General features: G+C 40.3%; 5 protein-coding genes across 6 annotated transcripts; 3 read left to right on the forward strand and 2 right to left on the reverse strand.

Annotated features, from left to right (window-relative positions):
• Positions 1-2,198: 2,198 nt before the first annotated feature.
• LOC106343944 (transmembrane 9 superfamily member 2-like) lies at positions 2,199-4,655 on the forward strand. Its single transcript, XM_013783307.1, has 6 exons — positions 2,199-2,395; positions 2,624-2,664; positions 2,734-3,457; positions 3,542-3,698; positions 3,776-4,260; positions 4,341-4,655. The coding sequence occupies exons 1-6, from the start codon at positions 2,244-2,246 to the stop codon at positions 4,558-4,560; spliced, it is 1,779 nt and encodes a 592-aa protein (XP_013638761.1). The 5' UTR covers positions 2,199-2,243; the 3' UTR covers positions 4,561-4,655.
• A 1,978-nt stretch (positions 4,656-6,633) lies between these two features.
• Positions 6,634-7,809, forward strand: LOC106293274 (golgin subfamily A member 6-like protein 22). The gene has a single exon (XM_013728927.1). The coding sequence runs from the start codon at positions 6,732-6,734 to the stop codon at positions 7,608-7,610; it is 879 nt and encodes a 292-aa protein (XP_013584381.1). The 5' UTR covers positions 6,634-6,731; the 3' UTR covers positions 7,611-7,809.
• A 475-nt stretch (positions 7,810-8,284) lies between these two features.
• LOC106343587 (protein BASIC PENTACYSTEINE2-like) lies at positions 8,285-10,054 on the forward strand. Its single transcript, XM_013782839.1, has 2 exons — positions 8,285-8,458; positions 8,981-10,054. Exon 2 carries the CDS (start codon positions 8,990-8,992, stop codon positions 9,797-9,799), a length of 810 nt encoding a protein of 269 aa, XP_013638293.1. The 5' UTR covers positions 8,285-8,458; positions 8,981-8,989; the 3' UTR covers positions 9,800-10,054.
• Positions 10,055-10,161: 107 nt separating this feature from the next.
• Positions 10,162-11,628, reverse strand: LOC106295412 (putative clathrin assembly protein At1g14686). Its single transcript, XM_013731303.1, has one exon. The coding sequence runs from the start codon at positions 11,412-11,414 to the stop codon at positions 10,344-10,346; it is 1,071 nt and encodes a 356-aa protein (XP_013586757.1). The 5' UTR covers positions 11,415-11,628; the 3' UTR covers positions 10,162-10,343.
• Positions 11,629-11,737: 109 nt separating this feature from the next.
• On the reverse strand, positions 11,738-14,989 carry LOC106295411. Of its 2 annotated transcripts, XM_013731302.1 has the most exons (9): positions 14,653-14,989; positions 13,889-14,538; positions 13,604-13,702; positions 13,407-13,510; positions 13,205-13,322; positions 13,024-13,131; positions 12,830-12,942; positions 12,593-12,747; positions 11,738-12,504 (listed from the first exon to the last, which is right to left on the reverse strand). In XM_013731302.1, exons 2-9 carry the CDS (start codon positions 14,436-14,438, stop codon positions 11,964-11,966), a joined length of 1,788 nt encoding a protein of 595 aa, XP_013586756.1. In that variant the 5' UTR covers positions 14,439-14,538; positions 14,653-14,989; the 3' UTR covers positions 11,738-11,963. The 2 variants fall into 2 exon arrangements, with proteins under 2 accessions (XP_013586756.1, XP_013586755.1); XM_013731301.1 differs by having other exon boundaries at positions 13,889-14,989.
• Between the last annotated feature and the right edge of the window lie 1,475 nt (positions 14,990-16,464).

A 16,464-nucleotide genomic window follows, 5' to 3' on the forward strand; every position in this document is an offset into this window, starting at 1 on the left:
CTCTCAGCCGATTGTCTGGTCCTCGAAGAAGCAGAAAACACCAGCTTGTTCTTCTACGGAAGCGGAGTACAGATCAGTTGCGGACACTGCGGCTGAGCTCTGTTGGGTTGCACATTTAATGACGGAGCTTGGTATCTCAACTTCTTCTCAACCAGTTATCTACTGTGACAATGTTGGCGCCACCTATCTTGCGGCGAACCCGGTTTTCCACTCTCGTATGAAGCACGTTGCTTTAGACTATCACTTTGTTCGTCAACTGGTTCAGTCTCGTCTGCTACGCGTGACTCATGTCTCTTCCAGAGATCAACTTGCGGACGCACTGACAAAACCGTTGCCCAGACCTCGACCTGAAGATTTGAATTCCAAGATTGGGCTCTCTAACGGTCGCTCATCTTGCGGGGGCGTATAAGAGTATAAGGGATAAGTACATACTGTTGTATATGGTTACTAGTATATAGGAGAATATACCCTCATATCTCTCTCTAGGATCTCGTATGATCCTCTATGTATATGTATATATTGTAACTCTCTCTATCAATAATACTTATCACATTCAGTATATCTCTCTACACAAAGACAGGATGCTTCAATGGGGTCTCCAAGTAACTCTTACTTGTCTACTCTGCAACTTGCAAGTGGAATCAAGAAATCACTTGTACTTTGACTGTGGATTTAGTTACGATCTCTGGACTTTGATTGCATCTCGTTCTCGGATCATTCCTCGACGATCGTGGGATGAAACGATCCTTCAGATGCAGTCTCTACCTTCGGAAAAAGCGTTTCGCCTTCTTGTTCTTCTCTCTTGGCAAGCCACTCTCTACTGGTTATGGAATGAAAGAAACAACAGACTTCACTCCAACACTTTCCGCTCAATTGACTCGATCTTCTCCTTGATTGATCGCCAAATCCGAAATAAAATTCAGAGCTTCAGATACTCGAGCCCTATTCTCTGTTCCAAGATGATGCAGAGATGGTTTGATCTCCCTTCCACCAGGCTGTAGTTTCACATCTTCTATGTATCATTTTTTTTCAGTCTCAACTGATCTCAACGAAGAAGACGTACGACTTCGTTAATCTCTTCAATCGTCCCTTTTTTGGGCTTCAGCAACTACAAGAAAGTTCAATATTGAGATTCATGGACTTGCACTTAAGTTAACTATTTTCTAATTACTGAGCTTTTGCTCTTTTAAACACTAGCTTATGAATTTGTATCTTTTTAGTTTTATTTATATTAATGAAAGCCAGTTTACAAAAAAAAAAAAAAAATTAGCAGGCTGTTCATTAGGACGGTAGAAATATTGTAATTTCTCACAGCCCCTGGTTTTTGTAATAGTCGAAAACCTTCAAATATTCATGCAGCATAGAACGATGCACGTTCTCTAGCAATGAAAATATGTGTTTAGATTGTTTAATGAGTTTCTAATGATTCGATTATATGACGTGGGATCCATGCAAAGTAATCAATTTAAGTACAATGCACGTATAGTATCATATATTAAAAGGACTTGATCATTTTTTTTTTTTTTTGTAAACAAGGCTGAAAGGACTTGATCATTGGATACTGATTCCTTCGAATTGCAACAAATAAAAAAGTTGTTATCACATAACATCAACGGGCATTGCTCATCTTCCCCTTTTTTTTGGTCAACTTCATTGCTCATCTTCCCTACAGTTACAAAATATTAAAAAGTTACGCCGACATTTAGTTTGTATAAATTAAAGAGTGATTTATTTACTTACTAAACTAAAATAGGTTTGACAAAAAATAAGGTACGAATGGTGACCAAAAAAAGGCGAAAAATAATGTATTTCCTAACGTTCATAAAAAAATTACCATTAGTAATGAATAGTAATTTTTTCTCATTTTTTTTTAGAGAATTAAAAAACAAAATTATTTTTTTGTTGAATTTGAGAATGAACAATCATTCATTTTTATTCCTGCTATTTTATTTCTACGTTCTTTTTGTATTCGTTCCTCTTGTTTTCCGAATGATCACCCGTCAAACCCTAATGATTTCTCTCACTTGTGAGCGTAGTTTAGGCAATTATATTATTGTAAGAAATTTTGCTTTAAAACTGTTTTAAAATTTTGTAAAATTTTTGCATAGTTAAATAAAGGGGAAAAACGGAAAAATTATAAACTACTCGAGTTATTTGAAGGTATATAAATATTATTACATCCATTGTTCCTTGTCCGAAATAAAAACAGAGAGACTCAGATCTCACGAGGAGAAAAAAACGCAATGAGGACACCGACGATGCTGCTCCTATTAGTCGGAGCTCTAATCTTCTCGGGCACCGGCTTGGTGAGATCAGACGCCTCCGACCACCGTTACAAGGAAGGAGACACCGTTCCTCTCTACGCCAACAAGGTCGGCCCATTTCACAATCCAAGGTAAAAAGGCCACTGGTGTGTGTCGGTAGGTAGATTATTGTATTGGGTTCTAAACTGAGGGCTGAGAGATTTGATCGTCGATTACACAATGCGATTGATTGTAAACGAAAATTCAAGTGTACAAGCACACTACAAACTTGTAACAATTCGAACATTTTTAGTGTATGTGATGAATCTCTGTCTTTATATTTGAATACTATAACGTGACTCATCGACGGTGATTTGCAGTGAGACGTATCGGTATTTTGATCTCCCCTTCTGTGTTCCAGGTACTATACATTAGATTCATCACACTATCTGTGTGTTATGTTTCAATACTCAATGGTTTTGGTTTCTAGAGGGTGTGAAGGAGAAGAAGGAAGCCTTTGGCGAGGTTCTAAACGGTGATAGGCTCGTTAGCGCTCCATACAAACTCAACTTCAGAGATGAAAAAGACTCTGAGGTCTACTGCAAAAAGAAGCTGAGGAAAGAAGAGGTCAAACAGTTCCGAAAAGCCGTTGAGAAAGCCTGCTACTTCCAGATGTACTACGATGACCTCCCCATCTGGGGATTCATTGGAAAAGTTGACAAACAAATCAAATCTGATCCGAGTGAACACAGATACTTCCTCTACAAGCACATCCAGTTTGAGATTCTCTACAACAACGACCGCGTGATCGAAATCAGCGCCAGGATGGATCCTCATTCGCTTGTGGATCTCACTGAGGACAAAGAAGTCGATGCGGAGTTTATGTACACTGTGAAGTGGAAGGAGACCGAGACTCCGTTTGAGAAGAGGATGGAGAAGTACTCCATGTCTTCTTCTCTTCCGCATCACTTGGAGATCCACTGGTTCTCTATTATTAACTCATGCGTCACTGTCCTTCTTTTGACTGGGTTCCTTGCGACTATCTTGATGCGAGTCCTCAAAAACGATTTCATGAAGTATGCTCAAGACGAGGAAGCTGCTGATGATCAAGAAGAAACTGGGTGGAAGTACATTCATGGAGATGTCTTTAGGTTCCCAACGCACAACTCTTTGTTTGCTGCATCACTCGGTTGTGGTACTCAATTGTTCACTCTGTACGTCTCTCATTAACTCTACTATTTTTTTTCTATTTCTTCATTATATATAACCTTTGCTTTTTTTCATTTGTCCTCTATCAGCACCGTATTCATCTTCATGCTAGCTCTTGTTGGAGTGTTCTACCCATACAACCGAGGAGCACTCTTCACCGCTTTAGTGGTCATTTACGCTCTAACTTCTGGAATCGCTGGATACACATCCGCCTCGTTCTACTGCCAACTTGAAGGAAAAAGCTGGGTAAGTAAATGTTTACTTAACGCATAGAAGTCAACTTCTACATTAGCTCAACAGATTCTCATTTCATCTTATTGCAGGTGAGAAACTTGTTACTCACAGGATGTCTCTTCTGCGGTCCTCTATTCCTAACCTTCTGCTTCCTCAACACCGTCGCCATCACCTACACCGCAACCGCGGCACTACCCTTCGGAACCATCGTTGTAATCGTCCTTATATGGACACTAGTCACGTCTCCTCTCCTCGTCTTAGGCGGCATCGCCGGCAAAAACAGCAAATCCGAGTTCCAAGCACCGTGCCGCACGACCAAGTACCCGCGCGAGGTTCCGCCGCTCCCTTGGTACAGAAGCGCTCTTCCTCAGATGGCGATGGCTGGTTTCCTTCCTTTCAGCGCCATCTACATCGAGCTTTACTACATTTTCGCTAGCGTGTGGGGTCACCGGATCTACACCATCTACAGCATCCTCTTCATCGTGTTCATCATCCTCATCATCGTCACGGCTTTTATAACCGTCGCCTTGACTTACTTCCAGCTCGCTGCGGAAGATCACCAGTGGTGGTGGAGGTTCGTTGAAACTCTGTCTATTTGTCTCTACCTTTATTAATAGAACCCGAGCCTAATGGTATAAAATGACTGTTTTGCAGATCATTCCTATGCGGTGGATCGACTGGTTTGTTTATATACGCTTACTGCTTATACTATTACTACGCTCGATCAGACATGTCGGGTTTCATGCAAACCTCGTTCTTCTTCGGGTACATGGCTTGCATTTGCTATGGATTCTTCTTGATGCTCGGGACTGTCGGCTTCCGCGCAGCACTTTTCTTTGTTCGTCACATTTACAGGTCGATCAAATGCGAGTAAGAAGAAGTCTTATCTTCCCTTCTTCTGCCTCGTTAAGAATTTTGCTAGAACAAAGAAAGACAGAGAGAGATAGGTTGTTAGAAAGAAGAGAGAAACACAAAGACAAATGTCTGATTATTGTCTGAGAAAAGCATCTCTTCTCACTAGAGACTTTACTTTAGGTGAGTCTCTCTCTCTCTCTCTTTCTTCTCTCGTTATTATGTGCTACAAATTTTTAAATTACTTGTATCCATTTTTTCTATGTACTTTACGGATTGTAAAAGATGATATAATACCTGCTTTTCCCGACAAATTAAAAATATAAATAGTTTACAAGATACAGATACTCAATCTCAATACAATTACTAATTGAAAATTGAAATAATTTTGATGAAAGAATAAAGAGTTACCAAATTTTTGCCGGTAGTAAAATCCCATGTTCGAAACTACGCTAGGCGTGAGTCGGACGGCTGGTCCAAGCCTAGCGAGTTAACAGAAAATCGGAGAGTAATCGGACATTAATCGGCGCCTAGTTTTAAGTGATTAATCAATTTATATAAATAAAACGGATATTGTCTTGTAGTCTGGTGGAACGTTAGCTGCTTTAAAAGCATTGTTTCACGTCTTCGAATCCTTAGAAGCGTGTTTTTTAATCATTTTTTTTAATAATGGCAAAACTGTAATTAAACCTTCTTCTTTTTTTACTGTCGCTTTACTGTCGCTTGGAGTTTCTGTAACTTTCACCATAGCCATTAATTTAAATCAATCACCATTCACTCAAATCTTGCATTTTTCTTATTATTTTTTCATCAAACTCGTAGATCTAGCATGTACAATTCGATTTAAGCATTTAAAATCTGAAAAATTGAACTTTTTTGGTGAACCCGATTTCTTAACCGATTTTCATGAAATCGCCGCGGCTGACCTCCGCCGAACGCTTCGACACTGCGTAATCGCTCTCCGCGCCCGCGTTTTCGAACATGGCATACAACTAATATATGGACACACTCTTCAACAGAGTGGAGGGAGACGGAACACAAAAAGAGATTTTATGTCAAAAACTTTAATGTAATCAAATGTGGTTGCGGTCTTCTAACATTTTACGGTCCTACCAACTCTCTACCTATACCCACCATTTTCTATTAGTATAATAAAACTATCACAATATCAACTTCGTTTTTATTTTGAAAATTATGTCAATGTGAATTTAAGGATGCTAAATTATCGAAGAATCTAATTAGACGAATGCTTATTTGAGAATTCTGTTCTGTGTCTTTAATTAATTTAATATACTTTAAAAACTTAATATTTTTTAATTTCAATAACTGACACTACTTATTCACATGCTGACAAAATAAATTACGTATCATAAAATAATAGAGAAGGAAAAAAAAGAAAAGAAAAAGGCAAAAAAAACATGGGGGAGAAGAAAGAGGATTAGGCTGTTGAATGCTTTCACCTCTGTCTCTATAACCACAGCTCTGCAAAAGAGCCTTCTCTTTCTTCTACCGTCTCTCTCTCTCTCCTTCTTCCTTCTCTGATCATCACACAATGCGAGTCTTCCCCAACTCTTCCATGACGATTCTCTCTGTTCTCCTCACAACCCTTCTCCTCTCTCTCCCTCTCCCTTCAACCCAAGACCTCAACGCCGACAGAGCCGCTCTTCTCTCTCTCCGTTCCGCCGTCGGCGGCCGCACATTCCGCTGGGACATTAGACAGACCTCGCCCTGCAACTGGGCCGGCGTCAAATGCGACAACAACCGAGTCACCGCCCTCCGTCTCCCCGGCGTCTCTCTCTCAGGCACCATCCCGAACGGTGTTTTCGGAAACTTAACTCGTCTCCGAACACTGAGCCTCCGTCTCAACGAGAACTCTTCGACGCTGCGTAATCGCTCTCCGCGTCCGCGTTTTCGAACATGGGTAAAATCTAATAAATAATAAATGTCATTAACTTATTAAAATTGAAGTAAAACTGTATGCGCTTTCAATTTTGGCCCAATAATAAACTTAATTTTGGCCCAATAAGAAACTTAATTTCGGCCCAATATTAAAAGGTTCTTCGAGCAAACAGATTCGCAAATAGAACCTCTTCAATTTTGAATTTACAGATCCTTCTTTAGGAACCCTAGAATCCTTCGGCGAAGTAACTCTGTGTACGCGATTTCTCGAGATTTCTTTTGGATCAAGCGACAATGGATCTTCCGCGAGACGTCGACGACTACATCAAGGACACGATCGACCACTCTCTGGGGATCCCGATCTCCATAGACGCTCTCCAGAACAAACTCTCCGCGGCTCAAGAGTCTCAGCGTCGTCTTCGCGAACAGTACATGTCTCTAGTCTCCAGGTTGAAAGAGAAAGAACAAATGATCGAACTCGCGAGATCGGAAGCGAGCATCAACGCTCAGGCCGTTAAGAAATTCGTCGAGGAGAATCGGGAACTGAGCGGCGAGTGCGAGGATTTGGTGAAGCAGTGTAAGAAATGGGAAAGAGAGTGCTTTCTTTACCATCAAGACCGTGAGGCGTTGATGGATTTCGGTAACGAGTCCGACGAGAGGGCGAGAGAAAGTGAATCTAGGGTTCGGGAATTAGAGGAACAAGTGAGAACGATGTCTGATGTAATGAAGAAGCGTAAAGTGGAATCCGACAAGAAGTTAACGTCGTTAGAAGAAGAGGAACGTTTGGTTGATTCAGTGTTGTCATCGTTTGTTAGCGAAGACGAGATTAAGTTTGGGCGCGTGTTCTTGGAGGCGAACATTAAAGACCGGTCTTTGTTGAGCAGATGGGAGGAGTTGAAGCCGTCGACGCGAAAGGCTGTGTCTTTGGTTGCGATGGTGAAGAGGATTGAAAAGGAGAAAGAGTGCCTCATCTTGAATCTCGCTAAAGCCGAACAGGAAGTTGAGATTGTGTGCGAGCAAAACAGAGAGCTAGATGAAAAGAACCGCAAGCTGTTGAAGCAATTTAGTAGTAGTAGCTATCTACAGTGTTCTGCAGAGAGAAGCAAGTCCAAGAAGAGAAAGAGTCCTAAGATGATGAGCAGCAGCAGCCCAGGATCTATCAACGATATTTAAGGTAGTGTAGTGAATGATACATTTTGCAATGTATTTATTTGAACCTGATTTGATATAACTTTGGAGATTAGTGAAGAATTGAAGTTAATTGTTTAGAGAAAACAGGAATGGAATGTTTTGAGGGACAACCTCTGACTACTAGCAATATGTATAAGAGATGAAACTCGCTTTGGAAACACTGAACATACAATTTTATATGTTACCAAAACGTTCGTGCTCTAACACGACTAGTCAAATGGATTGGGAAATGTATTTTTTGAATATATTGGCTTTTAAGTAAACATGTCCTAGTTACATCCACGATCCATATGGTACATTCAGAGTTTAATGAACAACAAGATTTTAGTAAGAATATGTTTCATTCAAAAAATTTCTAATCTCCTCTTCTTTTTTCAAGAACAATCTCGTTGCCTTTAAAATAGTTTTTGAAAAGAAGCATTAGAAAGATTTGAAGTGTGGGCTTTGGTTTCTCTTTTTCACAAAATGGCTTTTATCTTTTTGTATGTACACTGACCAAGCATAAGAAAATAGTCTTCTTCATGGCATGGGAAAAGCCATTTTAGATATTTATTTAGTTCAGAAGAAGGCTATTTATTTATTTTTAATTAGAAAATTGTTTTCATTTTTAGGGCCTGTCTCTGTTCCACTCAATTCTCTTTTTTTTTTTTTTTTTTACTTTCCCTTTCTTCAGATCTCTCTCCTCTCTCTTTCTTCCTTATCTTCTTTTCTTAAAATATTTCTCTTTCTTCCTTCTCTTTCCTCAATCTCTCTCAGAATTCTCTCTCCTCTCTCATCAGCAAGGCAAAAAATTCCCTAAAAGAGCCCCGTTCGTTTAACCCAATCCTCATGTAAGTTTTCTCTCTCCTAATCGATTTCCATCTCTCTCTCTTTTCCCCGCCTTTGAAAATTTACAATTGGACTTTTTTTGTGTACTGTACCTAAGCTTTTTCTTTCGAACCTCTCTCCATCGGACCATATATATTACGGTTTCTTAGAATTCAGCTGCGAAATTACTCGATCCATGTCCAGCTTCCTTAGATCTAGCTCTGGTTTCTCCAGATCTAGAAGCTCTGTTGCATATGCATGCTTGTTTTCTGGAAGATATGTCCAAAAGATGTCGGGATTTCATATGTGAATCTCATGTTTTACACACTCTAAGTTTGTTTTCTGGTCATCTCCAAGATCTGATCTGTTGTTTTTCTATGCAACTCTAATGATTTGCATTGTTCGTGAATATAAAAAAAATATTACGAGTTTGGCTAATTCGAATTTTGCATTCGAACATAGATTAACAGCCTTGTCTGAAAATCTCTGATTGTCTGAAATTGTTTTTAATATCTTTGGGGTTTTTGTAATGACAATTTTTGTAGATCTTTGAAATGGATGATGATGGGTTTCGCAACTGGGGTTACTACGAACCAGCAGCTGCTACATTCAAAGGTAATCTCGGGTTGCAGCTAATGCCAAGCATTGATCGGAACACTAAACCGTTTTTAACCGGTCGTGACCCGAATCTAATGATTGGCCAAAACGGACCGTACCACCACCAACCTGAGCCTCCTATCAACATGAGCTACAATTGGATTAACCAACACAAAGACAAGTTCTTCAACATGTTGCCTGTAACAACCAGTAATAATTACGGAAACATCCTTCCCGAAACTTCATCAGCCCAGTCGATGCGTCATCATCAAACCATTGAGGAATACCCGGTTAAACACGAACAAGTAGAAGAGATTGTTCAGACCAATAAGAAGAGAAAGCCTAATACAAAACCTGGCGCCTCAGCAAAGGCTAAGAAGCCTCGGAAACCGAAGGAGGAGAGTGACAAGAGCATTAAAGTGAAACAGGCTAAGAAAAGTGTAGACTTCGTTATTAACGGAGTGAACATGGACATTTCGGATCTACCTGTACCGGTATGCACTTGCACTGGAGCTCCTCAGCAGTGTTACCGTTGGGGCTGTGGAGGCTGGCAATCTGCGTGTTGCACCACAAACATATCGATGCATCCGTTACCGATGAGTACTAAACGTCGTGGAGCGAGGATCTCGGGTAGGAAGATGAGTCAAGGCGCGTTTAAGAAGGTGCTTGAGAAACTTGCGTCCGATGGGTTTAACTTTGGGAATCCGATTGATCTTAAGAGCCATTGGGCTAGACATGGGACTAACAAGTTCGTCACGATCAGATGATTTAGTTTCTTTCTTCCGGGACTGGGGTCTCTCAATGATCGTGTATCCGAAGTCTGTGACCTTTTGAGTTCTGTCTGCAATCTGAGTTCAGGTAAACCACCACTTGCTGGAGTCTGTTTGTTTGTTTGTCTGAGGGAAGAAGGTGACTGAGAAAATGAAGTTTGGTTTTTCCCTCCTTTTGTTATCTTTGTAAACATTTTACTGACTTGTAAGTTTTAACAGATAATTCTTTTGATTAAATTTTTATTTCTAAGATTTCCAGCTGAAATGATTATTAGTCGTTGAATTATACCCTCCTTTAACTTATAGTTACATTTTTATAATGTCTGTTTACATTTATTCAGTCCATATCAAACCAAAAAAGAACGTACTTATAAAAGTCGTTGTCGCGTACATTTACATGTTTTATATATAGCTATAAATAGAATAAATCAAGATATTAAGCCTTAAATTATTATAGAATCACGAAATTAATTTGGGACCATATAAACAAATAGTAGTAACCAGTCCAAGTTAATTAATACAGAGAGAATATAAAACATAATTAAAGGCTAATTAAGTCTGGAACATCAACTACCGGAGGAGCAGTTGGGGGCTCGTCATCCTCCTCATTCTCCTTAGCTTCATCATCATCAAGTTTTATCAAATCATCAATTACAGGAATCAGTTCACGCTCCATCTCCTCTTCTCCTTCTTCTACACACTTCGCCCTCTCCTCACCATTCTCACCCTCATCCGTCTCCTCCTCTCCCCCTTGCTCTTCTTCTTTATCCGTCCACACGATCTCATGTAGATGAATGACATCATCCACCGGAATCCTCACGAAATTCGGAATCTCCTGAGCATTAGCCACTCCGAGATCTCTGCAGAACACGAAATACTTCACAAGCTCCTCCCCCTGCGTCATCGACTTCGCGACGATCTTCAACGCCACGTCAGCCTGCCGTTTCCCCGTCTTCGAGTTCACGTTCGGCAACACCTCCGCGATCCGGCGGCAGATCCAGCCGTAGATCTCCAGAATCTCGCTGATCACGTTCTCCATCGCCTCGTTGATCACAGGTATCCTCACGCTCTCCCCGATCGGTTTGATCCGAACCAGCGAGTCGATGATCACCTGCATCTTGCGTATGATCACGAGCCTTATCATCACCGACGACTCCTCGTCGTACCGGTGACGGTTCCCGTCGTGGAAGAGGATCGAGCGCCTGTCGAGGAACGCGAAGTACGCGCGCACGAAGAGGTTGAACCCGCCGGATCTGCTGCTCGTGCGCGAGTTTCCTTCCCTGCCGAACGCGGAGAGATCGAACGGTAACCGTCCGATCGACTCCGCGGCGGTGGTTTTGGAGAGGAAGAAGCCGTGCATCAGCATCATGCCTTTTAAAGCAACCACCCAGCTGCGCGTGCGCGTGACGCGGGAGGAGATGGCGCTGATGAGAGGCTTGAGGCTCGCCGGGGTGGCGCGGACGTGGCGGTAGATGAAGAGAGCGTTCTCTGGATCGATGCAGTACTCGTCGTGGTTTGTGGCTTTGACGACGGCTGCCTTTAGGAGGTCGTCCGCCGCGATGAGGCTAGTTCCGTCCTTGAGAGCTACGGAAGCTCGTTTCCATATATTCATCTCCCTCGCTTTTTGGTTTTTAAATCTTTTTTTTTCTCTTTCTTTTACTCTTTATAAGTTCGAAATATTTGTTGGTTTTAAAACCAATTAAAAAAAAAGCCTTCGCTTGTTTTTTTAAGACAAATCAGATAAAGGATAAGCTAAAATAAGAAATCTCATTTTTGTTTTTCTAGGGGAATTCTTCTATTTTGTTGCTTTTTCTAAATTTATATTATCTTCCACATTCCATTCTTTTCAGTTTTACTCAAATACATATATTTGCATAACTCTTGAGCACTTTAGTATATATATATATATTTAGAAAAAACTGTGAGCGAGGAAGATAATTATAATTGCAACTGAAATTAATAGATAAAAATGAGTTCTAGAGAGTATAAAACGTCAAAACGGGTACATTTTGCTCGTATCTCCTAAAAACAATGTCTGAAGTGGCAAAAAGGACAAAAGGTTTGGTAGAACTCGCCGCTCTTTTTTACAGTTTAACAAACTGCAGCTTCAAGATTTAATCTCTCCTGACTCGTTTCTCTCTCTATCTTTCTCTTCTTTTAGCTAATTGCTCTGTTTACTGTCACCGCCTTCCTCTGCAGCGTCTCTGCTACAAGCTTCTTCTTTAGTCTTCATTTCTAACTTTCCCTCTGCAGCGTTGCTTCCGTTAGATTTTTCTGTGGACACCTGTTCTTGAGCTGAACCGGGTGGGAGGAACACACCGGTGCCAGGAACGGGCAGTCTGGGATGTGGTGGCTGCTGGTGTCGTGGATGAGGCCAGACCGTTGCCCCGGGAAGGACACCACCTGGGAAAGGCATTTGAGGGGGAAGAGGAGGAGAAGGGGATATGAAAATAGGTTGAACAGCTCCGTTTTGTGGGAAGACACCTGTGGTCGGGATGACAGGATAATGTTTAGGTGGGCCGGTTTGTTGACGGTTGTGTAAATTAGGTGGAGATCTGCTAGGCGGTGGAGCCCAGTTAGAACCGGTTATGGAGTTTCTCGGCTGAGATTTGGTGAAGGTGATGAGAATCCGCTGCTTTGGGATTGAGTGAATCGCAAACTTAGCAAGATCTGCGGATTTGCCTTCCACCAGAAGAACCGATCTGTTCAAAACCACCAAAACATGTGATATGATTAACTGACTTGAATGAATGATCTCAGGTGTTTGAGAGAAAGATGAGAAACGGTTACCCGGGAGTAAGAGAAAGCTTGAGAGAGCCCTTGTAGTCGCCGGGATGATCAGAGACGATGACTCTTCCAAATGTGAAATCGCATTCCGACAGGGACAAGATCCCAACTGGTCTTCCAAACCGTGGAGCTAACATATGAGGCTGCGAGTGATCTCCCTACGGTTCAACAAAAGAAGACTTTTACTTAGTTAAGGAAACAGATTAATTAGTTAAGAAAAAACTAAACTAATTTATTTACCTCGTTGAAGAAGTCGATGATGCATGCGTCTGGTTTCACAGGTATGATTTGTTTCGTGACCAAACGTTCAATGATGTCTGAAAGAAACGACGGGATTGGCTCTATTCTTCGACCTGCTTGAAACTCATAGCTTAATGTTAACCAACAATACACAGAAACTTATAAAGTAAAGTAACGTTTTTCAAAGAACTTGCCTTTGATACTCACATCGTCAGGCATGGTATCAGCTATTGGGAGACCGAGTTGGATCATCTCGCGTCCATGTCCTCTATTTGGACGTTTATAACCCACATATGCCTCACCTGTTTTGTCATGAAACAGCGGTTTTAAGACATGACTTAATAATAATAACAAGAAAAAAAAAAGGATTCTTACTTTGAAGTTGACCTCTTCTTCCAGAGGTTCTCAGATTGTTTACAATAGAAACGAGTTGAGAAACTTCCTTTGCCTCGACCATATTCTCATATAGCTTCAGTCCTTCCACAACATTAACCTACACATAAAGGGAGAAAAAAAATCAGATTTTTAGTGCTGTAGGTTTAAATTTATAAGTGGAAATTAAAGAAGATCAACTTACCACTTTCGCTTCATACATCTCTTCAACAACAAAAGTCTTGGCCATGCTTGCAGTATACTCTTTATCTTTCTCGTCCTGCTTTTCCTCAGAACTGAGATTGTTATCTGAAAGAAAAAAACAACATCACAAAATCAGAACATTTCAAGAAGGTCTAACGCATCAGGTGAAATATCAAAGAAACATGTTATCCAAAGTACCTTTAGAATCATGGTTCACTATCTCCGCTTGAGTTTCACCACCACCAGACTCAGATTCTTCCACATCTTTACGATCACTCTTTGGTTTCTCGTTACCATCTGTCCCACAAACAGATATATAAATGTAAATGTACATTACCACAACACTAACATATAAACCAAATCCGAAGCTTCCACAATATACAATGAACCATCTCAAACCCAAATTGCAGATAAACATTTAGCAGCCAAGAAGTTAACTTTTCTTACAAGCAAGCAAGCCAACCAAAAGATTATTTCCATTACCTCTCTTCTCCTCAGCATCACTTGCTAGCTTAGCTTCAACGCTGTGGGAATCTGAATTCAAGTGATGCCCGTTTCTCGCCATCGATTCAGCTCCTCTGTAACCACCACCACCACCACCACCATGATGATGCTTGTTAAATCCATAACCCGATCTCTTACCACCAAACTTCACAGTCTGATCAGTAGCATTGTAATGCCTTTGAGGTTGTTGCTGCTGAGGCGTTTTCAGTTTCCATCCCCAAGCAGCGTGCTGAAGAGCCTTGTAAATATCAGCAATCGTGTAATAAGGCTGCATATAGATAGCCTGAGACCAGCTTGACTGACGGTGCTGGACGGCTGAGACCACGGCGTCGTATTGGCTTTGATCCCCGATCGCTTGCAGGTGATTGCAGAGCGTGTCGATGATGGCGTTAGCCGCGGCGAACTCCCCGCGGATCCACGATATATACACGTCTCTCTCGTCGGGGATCCAGCTTCCGGCGACGGCGGGTGGCGGAAACTGGATGAGTTTATCCGACGGAGGAGCAACGTTTCCAGTTGGCATTGCCATTGGTGGTGGCAACAATAAAGGAAAGAAGAAGTAAAAAAAGAGAGTTTTTTTTGTTTTGTTTGTGTTCTGTCTTGATATCAGACAAGACCTTTGAACAGATCTGCAGAATCAAAATTTAAAACAAAAAAAAAAACTCGAATTGAATGTAATTTCAAACAAACCCAGGAGGAGAGTAGATGAATTTTTTCGGATGAAATGAAAATTGAAAACTCACAAAAGAATTAGGGGTAAGAAAAAATGACGATGAATGTGAAGAAGGTTTTAATGAAGAGAGTGGAGCAGTATAGATCTGAGGGGGGAACGAGTAAGCACGTCTTCAAGGTGACGCTGAGTGAATTAAAGGAAAAGAGTAAGTCATGTATATAGATTAGATTAAAGGGAAGCTTCCTTAAAGGCAAGACGAGAGAGGAAAGAGGAGAGAGATCTAGGGTTTTTACTTTTTAGAAGGAAAGTGTTTGGCTTAGTTAAGACGCATCATCCGTTTTCAAGAGTCTAAAACGGTGGCTTATCAGATAGATCACAACCTCAGATCTGTCTCAATTCTCATTTTTCTTTTCCATGAAATTCTTTTGCTAATTCCTTCGTCGATAATTACGTAAGTTGTTACAGTTCTTTTGAAAAGTAAACGGAAAAATATGTACTGTAAATGAAATCGAGATTCCGCATCTTTTAAATGATGCTACTTTTTTTTTGTCAAATGGACCTTTATGACCCGATATTTATAGGGGTTTTGCTTTTTTTATTGCAACATCTCATAGGGTCCACGTTTACGTTTGGGTTGTTTCAAACTTTCATTATGCTAAATGAAACTTTACAATAATTCAGATCTTGTACTCGACAGTCGACACATATATTAACATTAACATATACTAGGGGTGCGCGGGGATAGAGGGTGTTCTATTTCTATGTTGTAAACAATGGTGCGTGCTATATATTTATATTATGCGTCTTATTGTTTTATTGTTTATATATATTTGCATATTTGGTTTCATACCACAATTACCTCTCAAATTTCCATTTCCATTCATCTCTCAAATCATCACACTGCATATATTATTTGGGCCTGGATACTAATTTAAAAAAAAAACTTTATTGCAGAGACTACTAATATTCTTTTTTTCTTTCGTCAAATTGAATTTCTATCTTTTCCAGTTACATATAGTAAGTATCATAATCATGTAATATAACATTATGATATTTCTCTGTCCCTTTTTATGTCTACGTTTCCTATGACTACATTTCATTCTTAGCATTACTACCTCTTGTTGATGAATAAGTCATGCATGTCATGGGCACTCAATTCAGTCGATAATTTTAACTGCAAATTGATCTTGTTATGAAGGCGATAAGGACTTGAGCTAGTGAAGCTCAATGAATATTACTTGCTTCTCTTTTTCACCAGATATGTAGTAGAACAATGACGTCGGATAATCATTAATCTGTCATCAACAAATCAATAAGATTCACCAGTATGTTTTAGGTAAAATTTAATTCACCTGTAGTTTAGGCTGCTCATTAGCTGATGCGTAATGATTTCAAAAAATGATTTTCAAAAGCTTTTGAACTGCTAAGCCAGATTATAGACATGTGTTTCTCAATGCCTCACAATTCACACACCATGGTCTATGCACCTGTTTTCAGTTTCCCCCATAAGATCCATGAGTTTTTATCTTGATTTCAGTTAATATAAACCTTGGTTTAGCAGAGTGGTCTTTAGGGTTTACTTACCTCAAAAGAACATTGTCGGGACGATCAAAAGTCTTGCCTACCACAGTCACAACACTTGCGTTTTCCTGCAGATTTTGTAGGTTATTTGATCTTAGTTCGTATTGGATCTCAAATATAAACATAGCTGCAAGTAATTAGAAAACAAAGATAAAATCTAAAGAAATAAATATTTCTGGCAAGATTCAACATCGGTAAAAACCCTCGATTTAAACTTTCTTGGTAAATTTTCAAGAAGCTAACCTTGATTCTAGAAGCCATCATGATTGGAGAACTGAAAATTCACTGCAACATTGAAGAG

This window comes from Brassica oleracea, chromosome C5 (assembly GCF_000695525.1).
Source record: "Brassica oleracea var. oleracea cultivar TO1000 chromosome C5, BOL, whole genome shotgun sequence".
In the NCBI taxonomy this organism is placed as follows: domain Eukaryota; kingdom Viridiplantae; phylum Streptophyta; class Magnoliopsida; order Brassicales; family Brassicaceae; genus Brassica; species Brassica oleracea.

Excerpts from the sequence above, each read along its gene's own strand:
- LOC106295411 (XM_013731302.1), bottom strand. The coding sequence starts at position 14,438 with ATGGCAATGCCAACTGGAAACGTTGCTCCTCCGTCGGATAAACTCATC. Across the intron at positions 13,511-13,603 it reads AGTGAACCATGATTCTAAAG|ATAACAATCTCAGTTCTGAG; the intron begins GTACTTTGGATA and ends TTTTTCTTTCAG. Across the intron at positions 12,943-13,023 it reads TGACGATGTGAGTATCAAAG|GTCGAAGAATAGAGCCAATC; the intron begins GCAAGTTCTTTG and ends AGTTTCAAGCAG.
- LOC106293274 (XM_013728927.1), top strand. The coding sequence starts at position 6,732 with ATGGATCTTCCGCGAGACGTCGACGACTACATCAAGGACACGATCGAC.
- LOC106343944 (XM_013783307.1), top strand. The coding sequence starts at position 2,244 with ATGAGGACACCGACGATGCTGCTCCTATTAGTCGGAGCTCTAATCTTC. Across the intron at positions 2,665-2,733 it reads TCTCCCCTTCTGTGTTCCAG|AGGGTGTGAAGGAGAAGAAG; the intron begins GTACTATACATT and ends TTTGGTTTCTAG. Across the intron at positions 4,261-4,340 it reads GATCACCAGTGGTGGTGGAG|ATCATTCCTATGCGGTGGAT; the intron begins GTTCGTTGAAAC and ends ACTGTTTTGCAG.
- LOC106343587 (XM_013782839.1), top strand. The coding sequence starts at position 8,990 with ATGGATGATGATGGGTTTCGCAACTGGGGTTACTACGAACCAGCAGCT.
- LOC106295412 (XM_013731303.1), bottom strand. The coding sequence starts at position 11,414 with ATGAATATATGGAAACGAGCTTCCGTAGCTCTCAAGGACGGAACTAGC.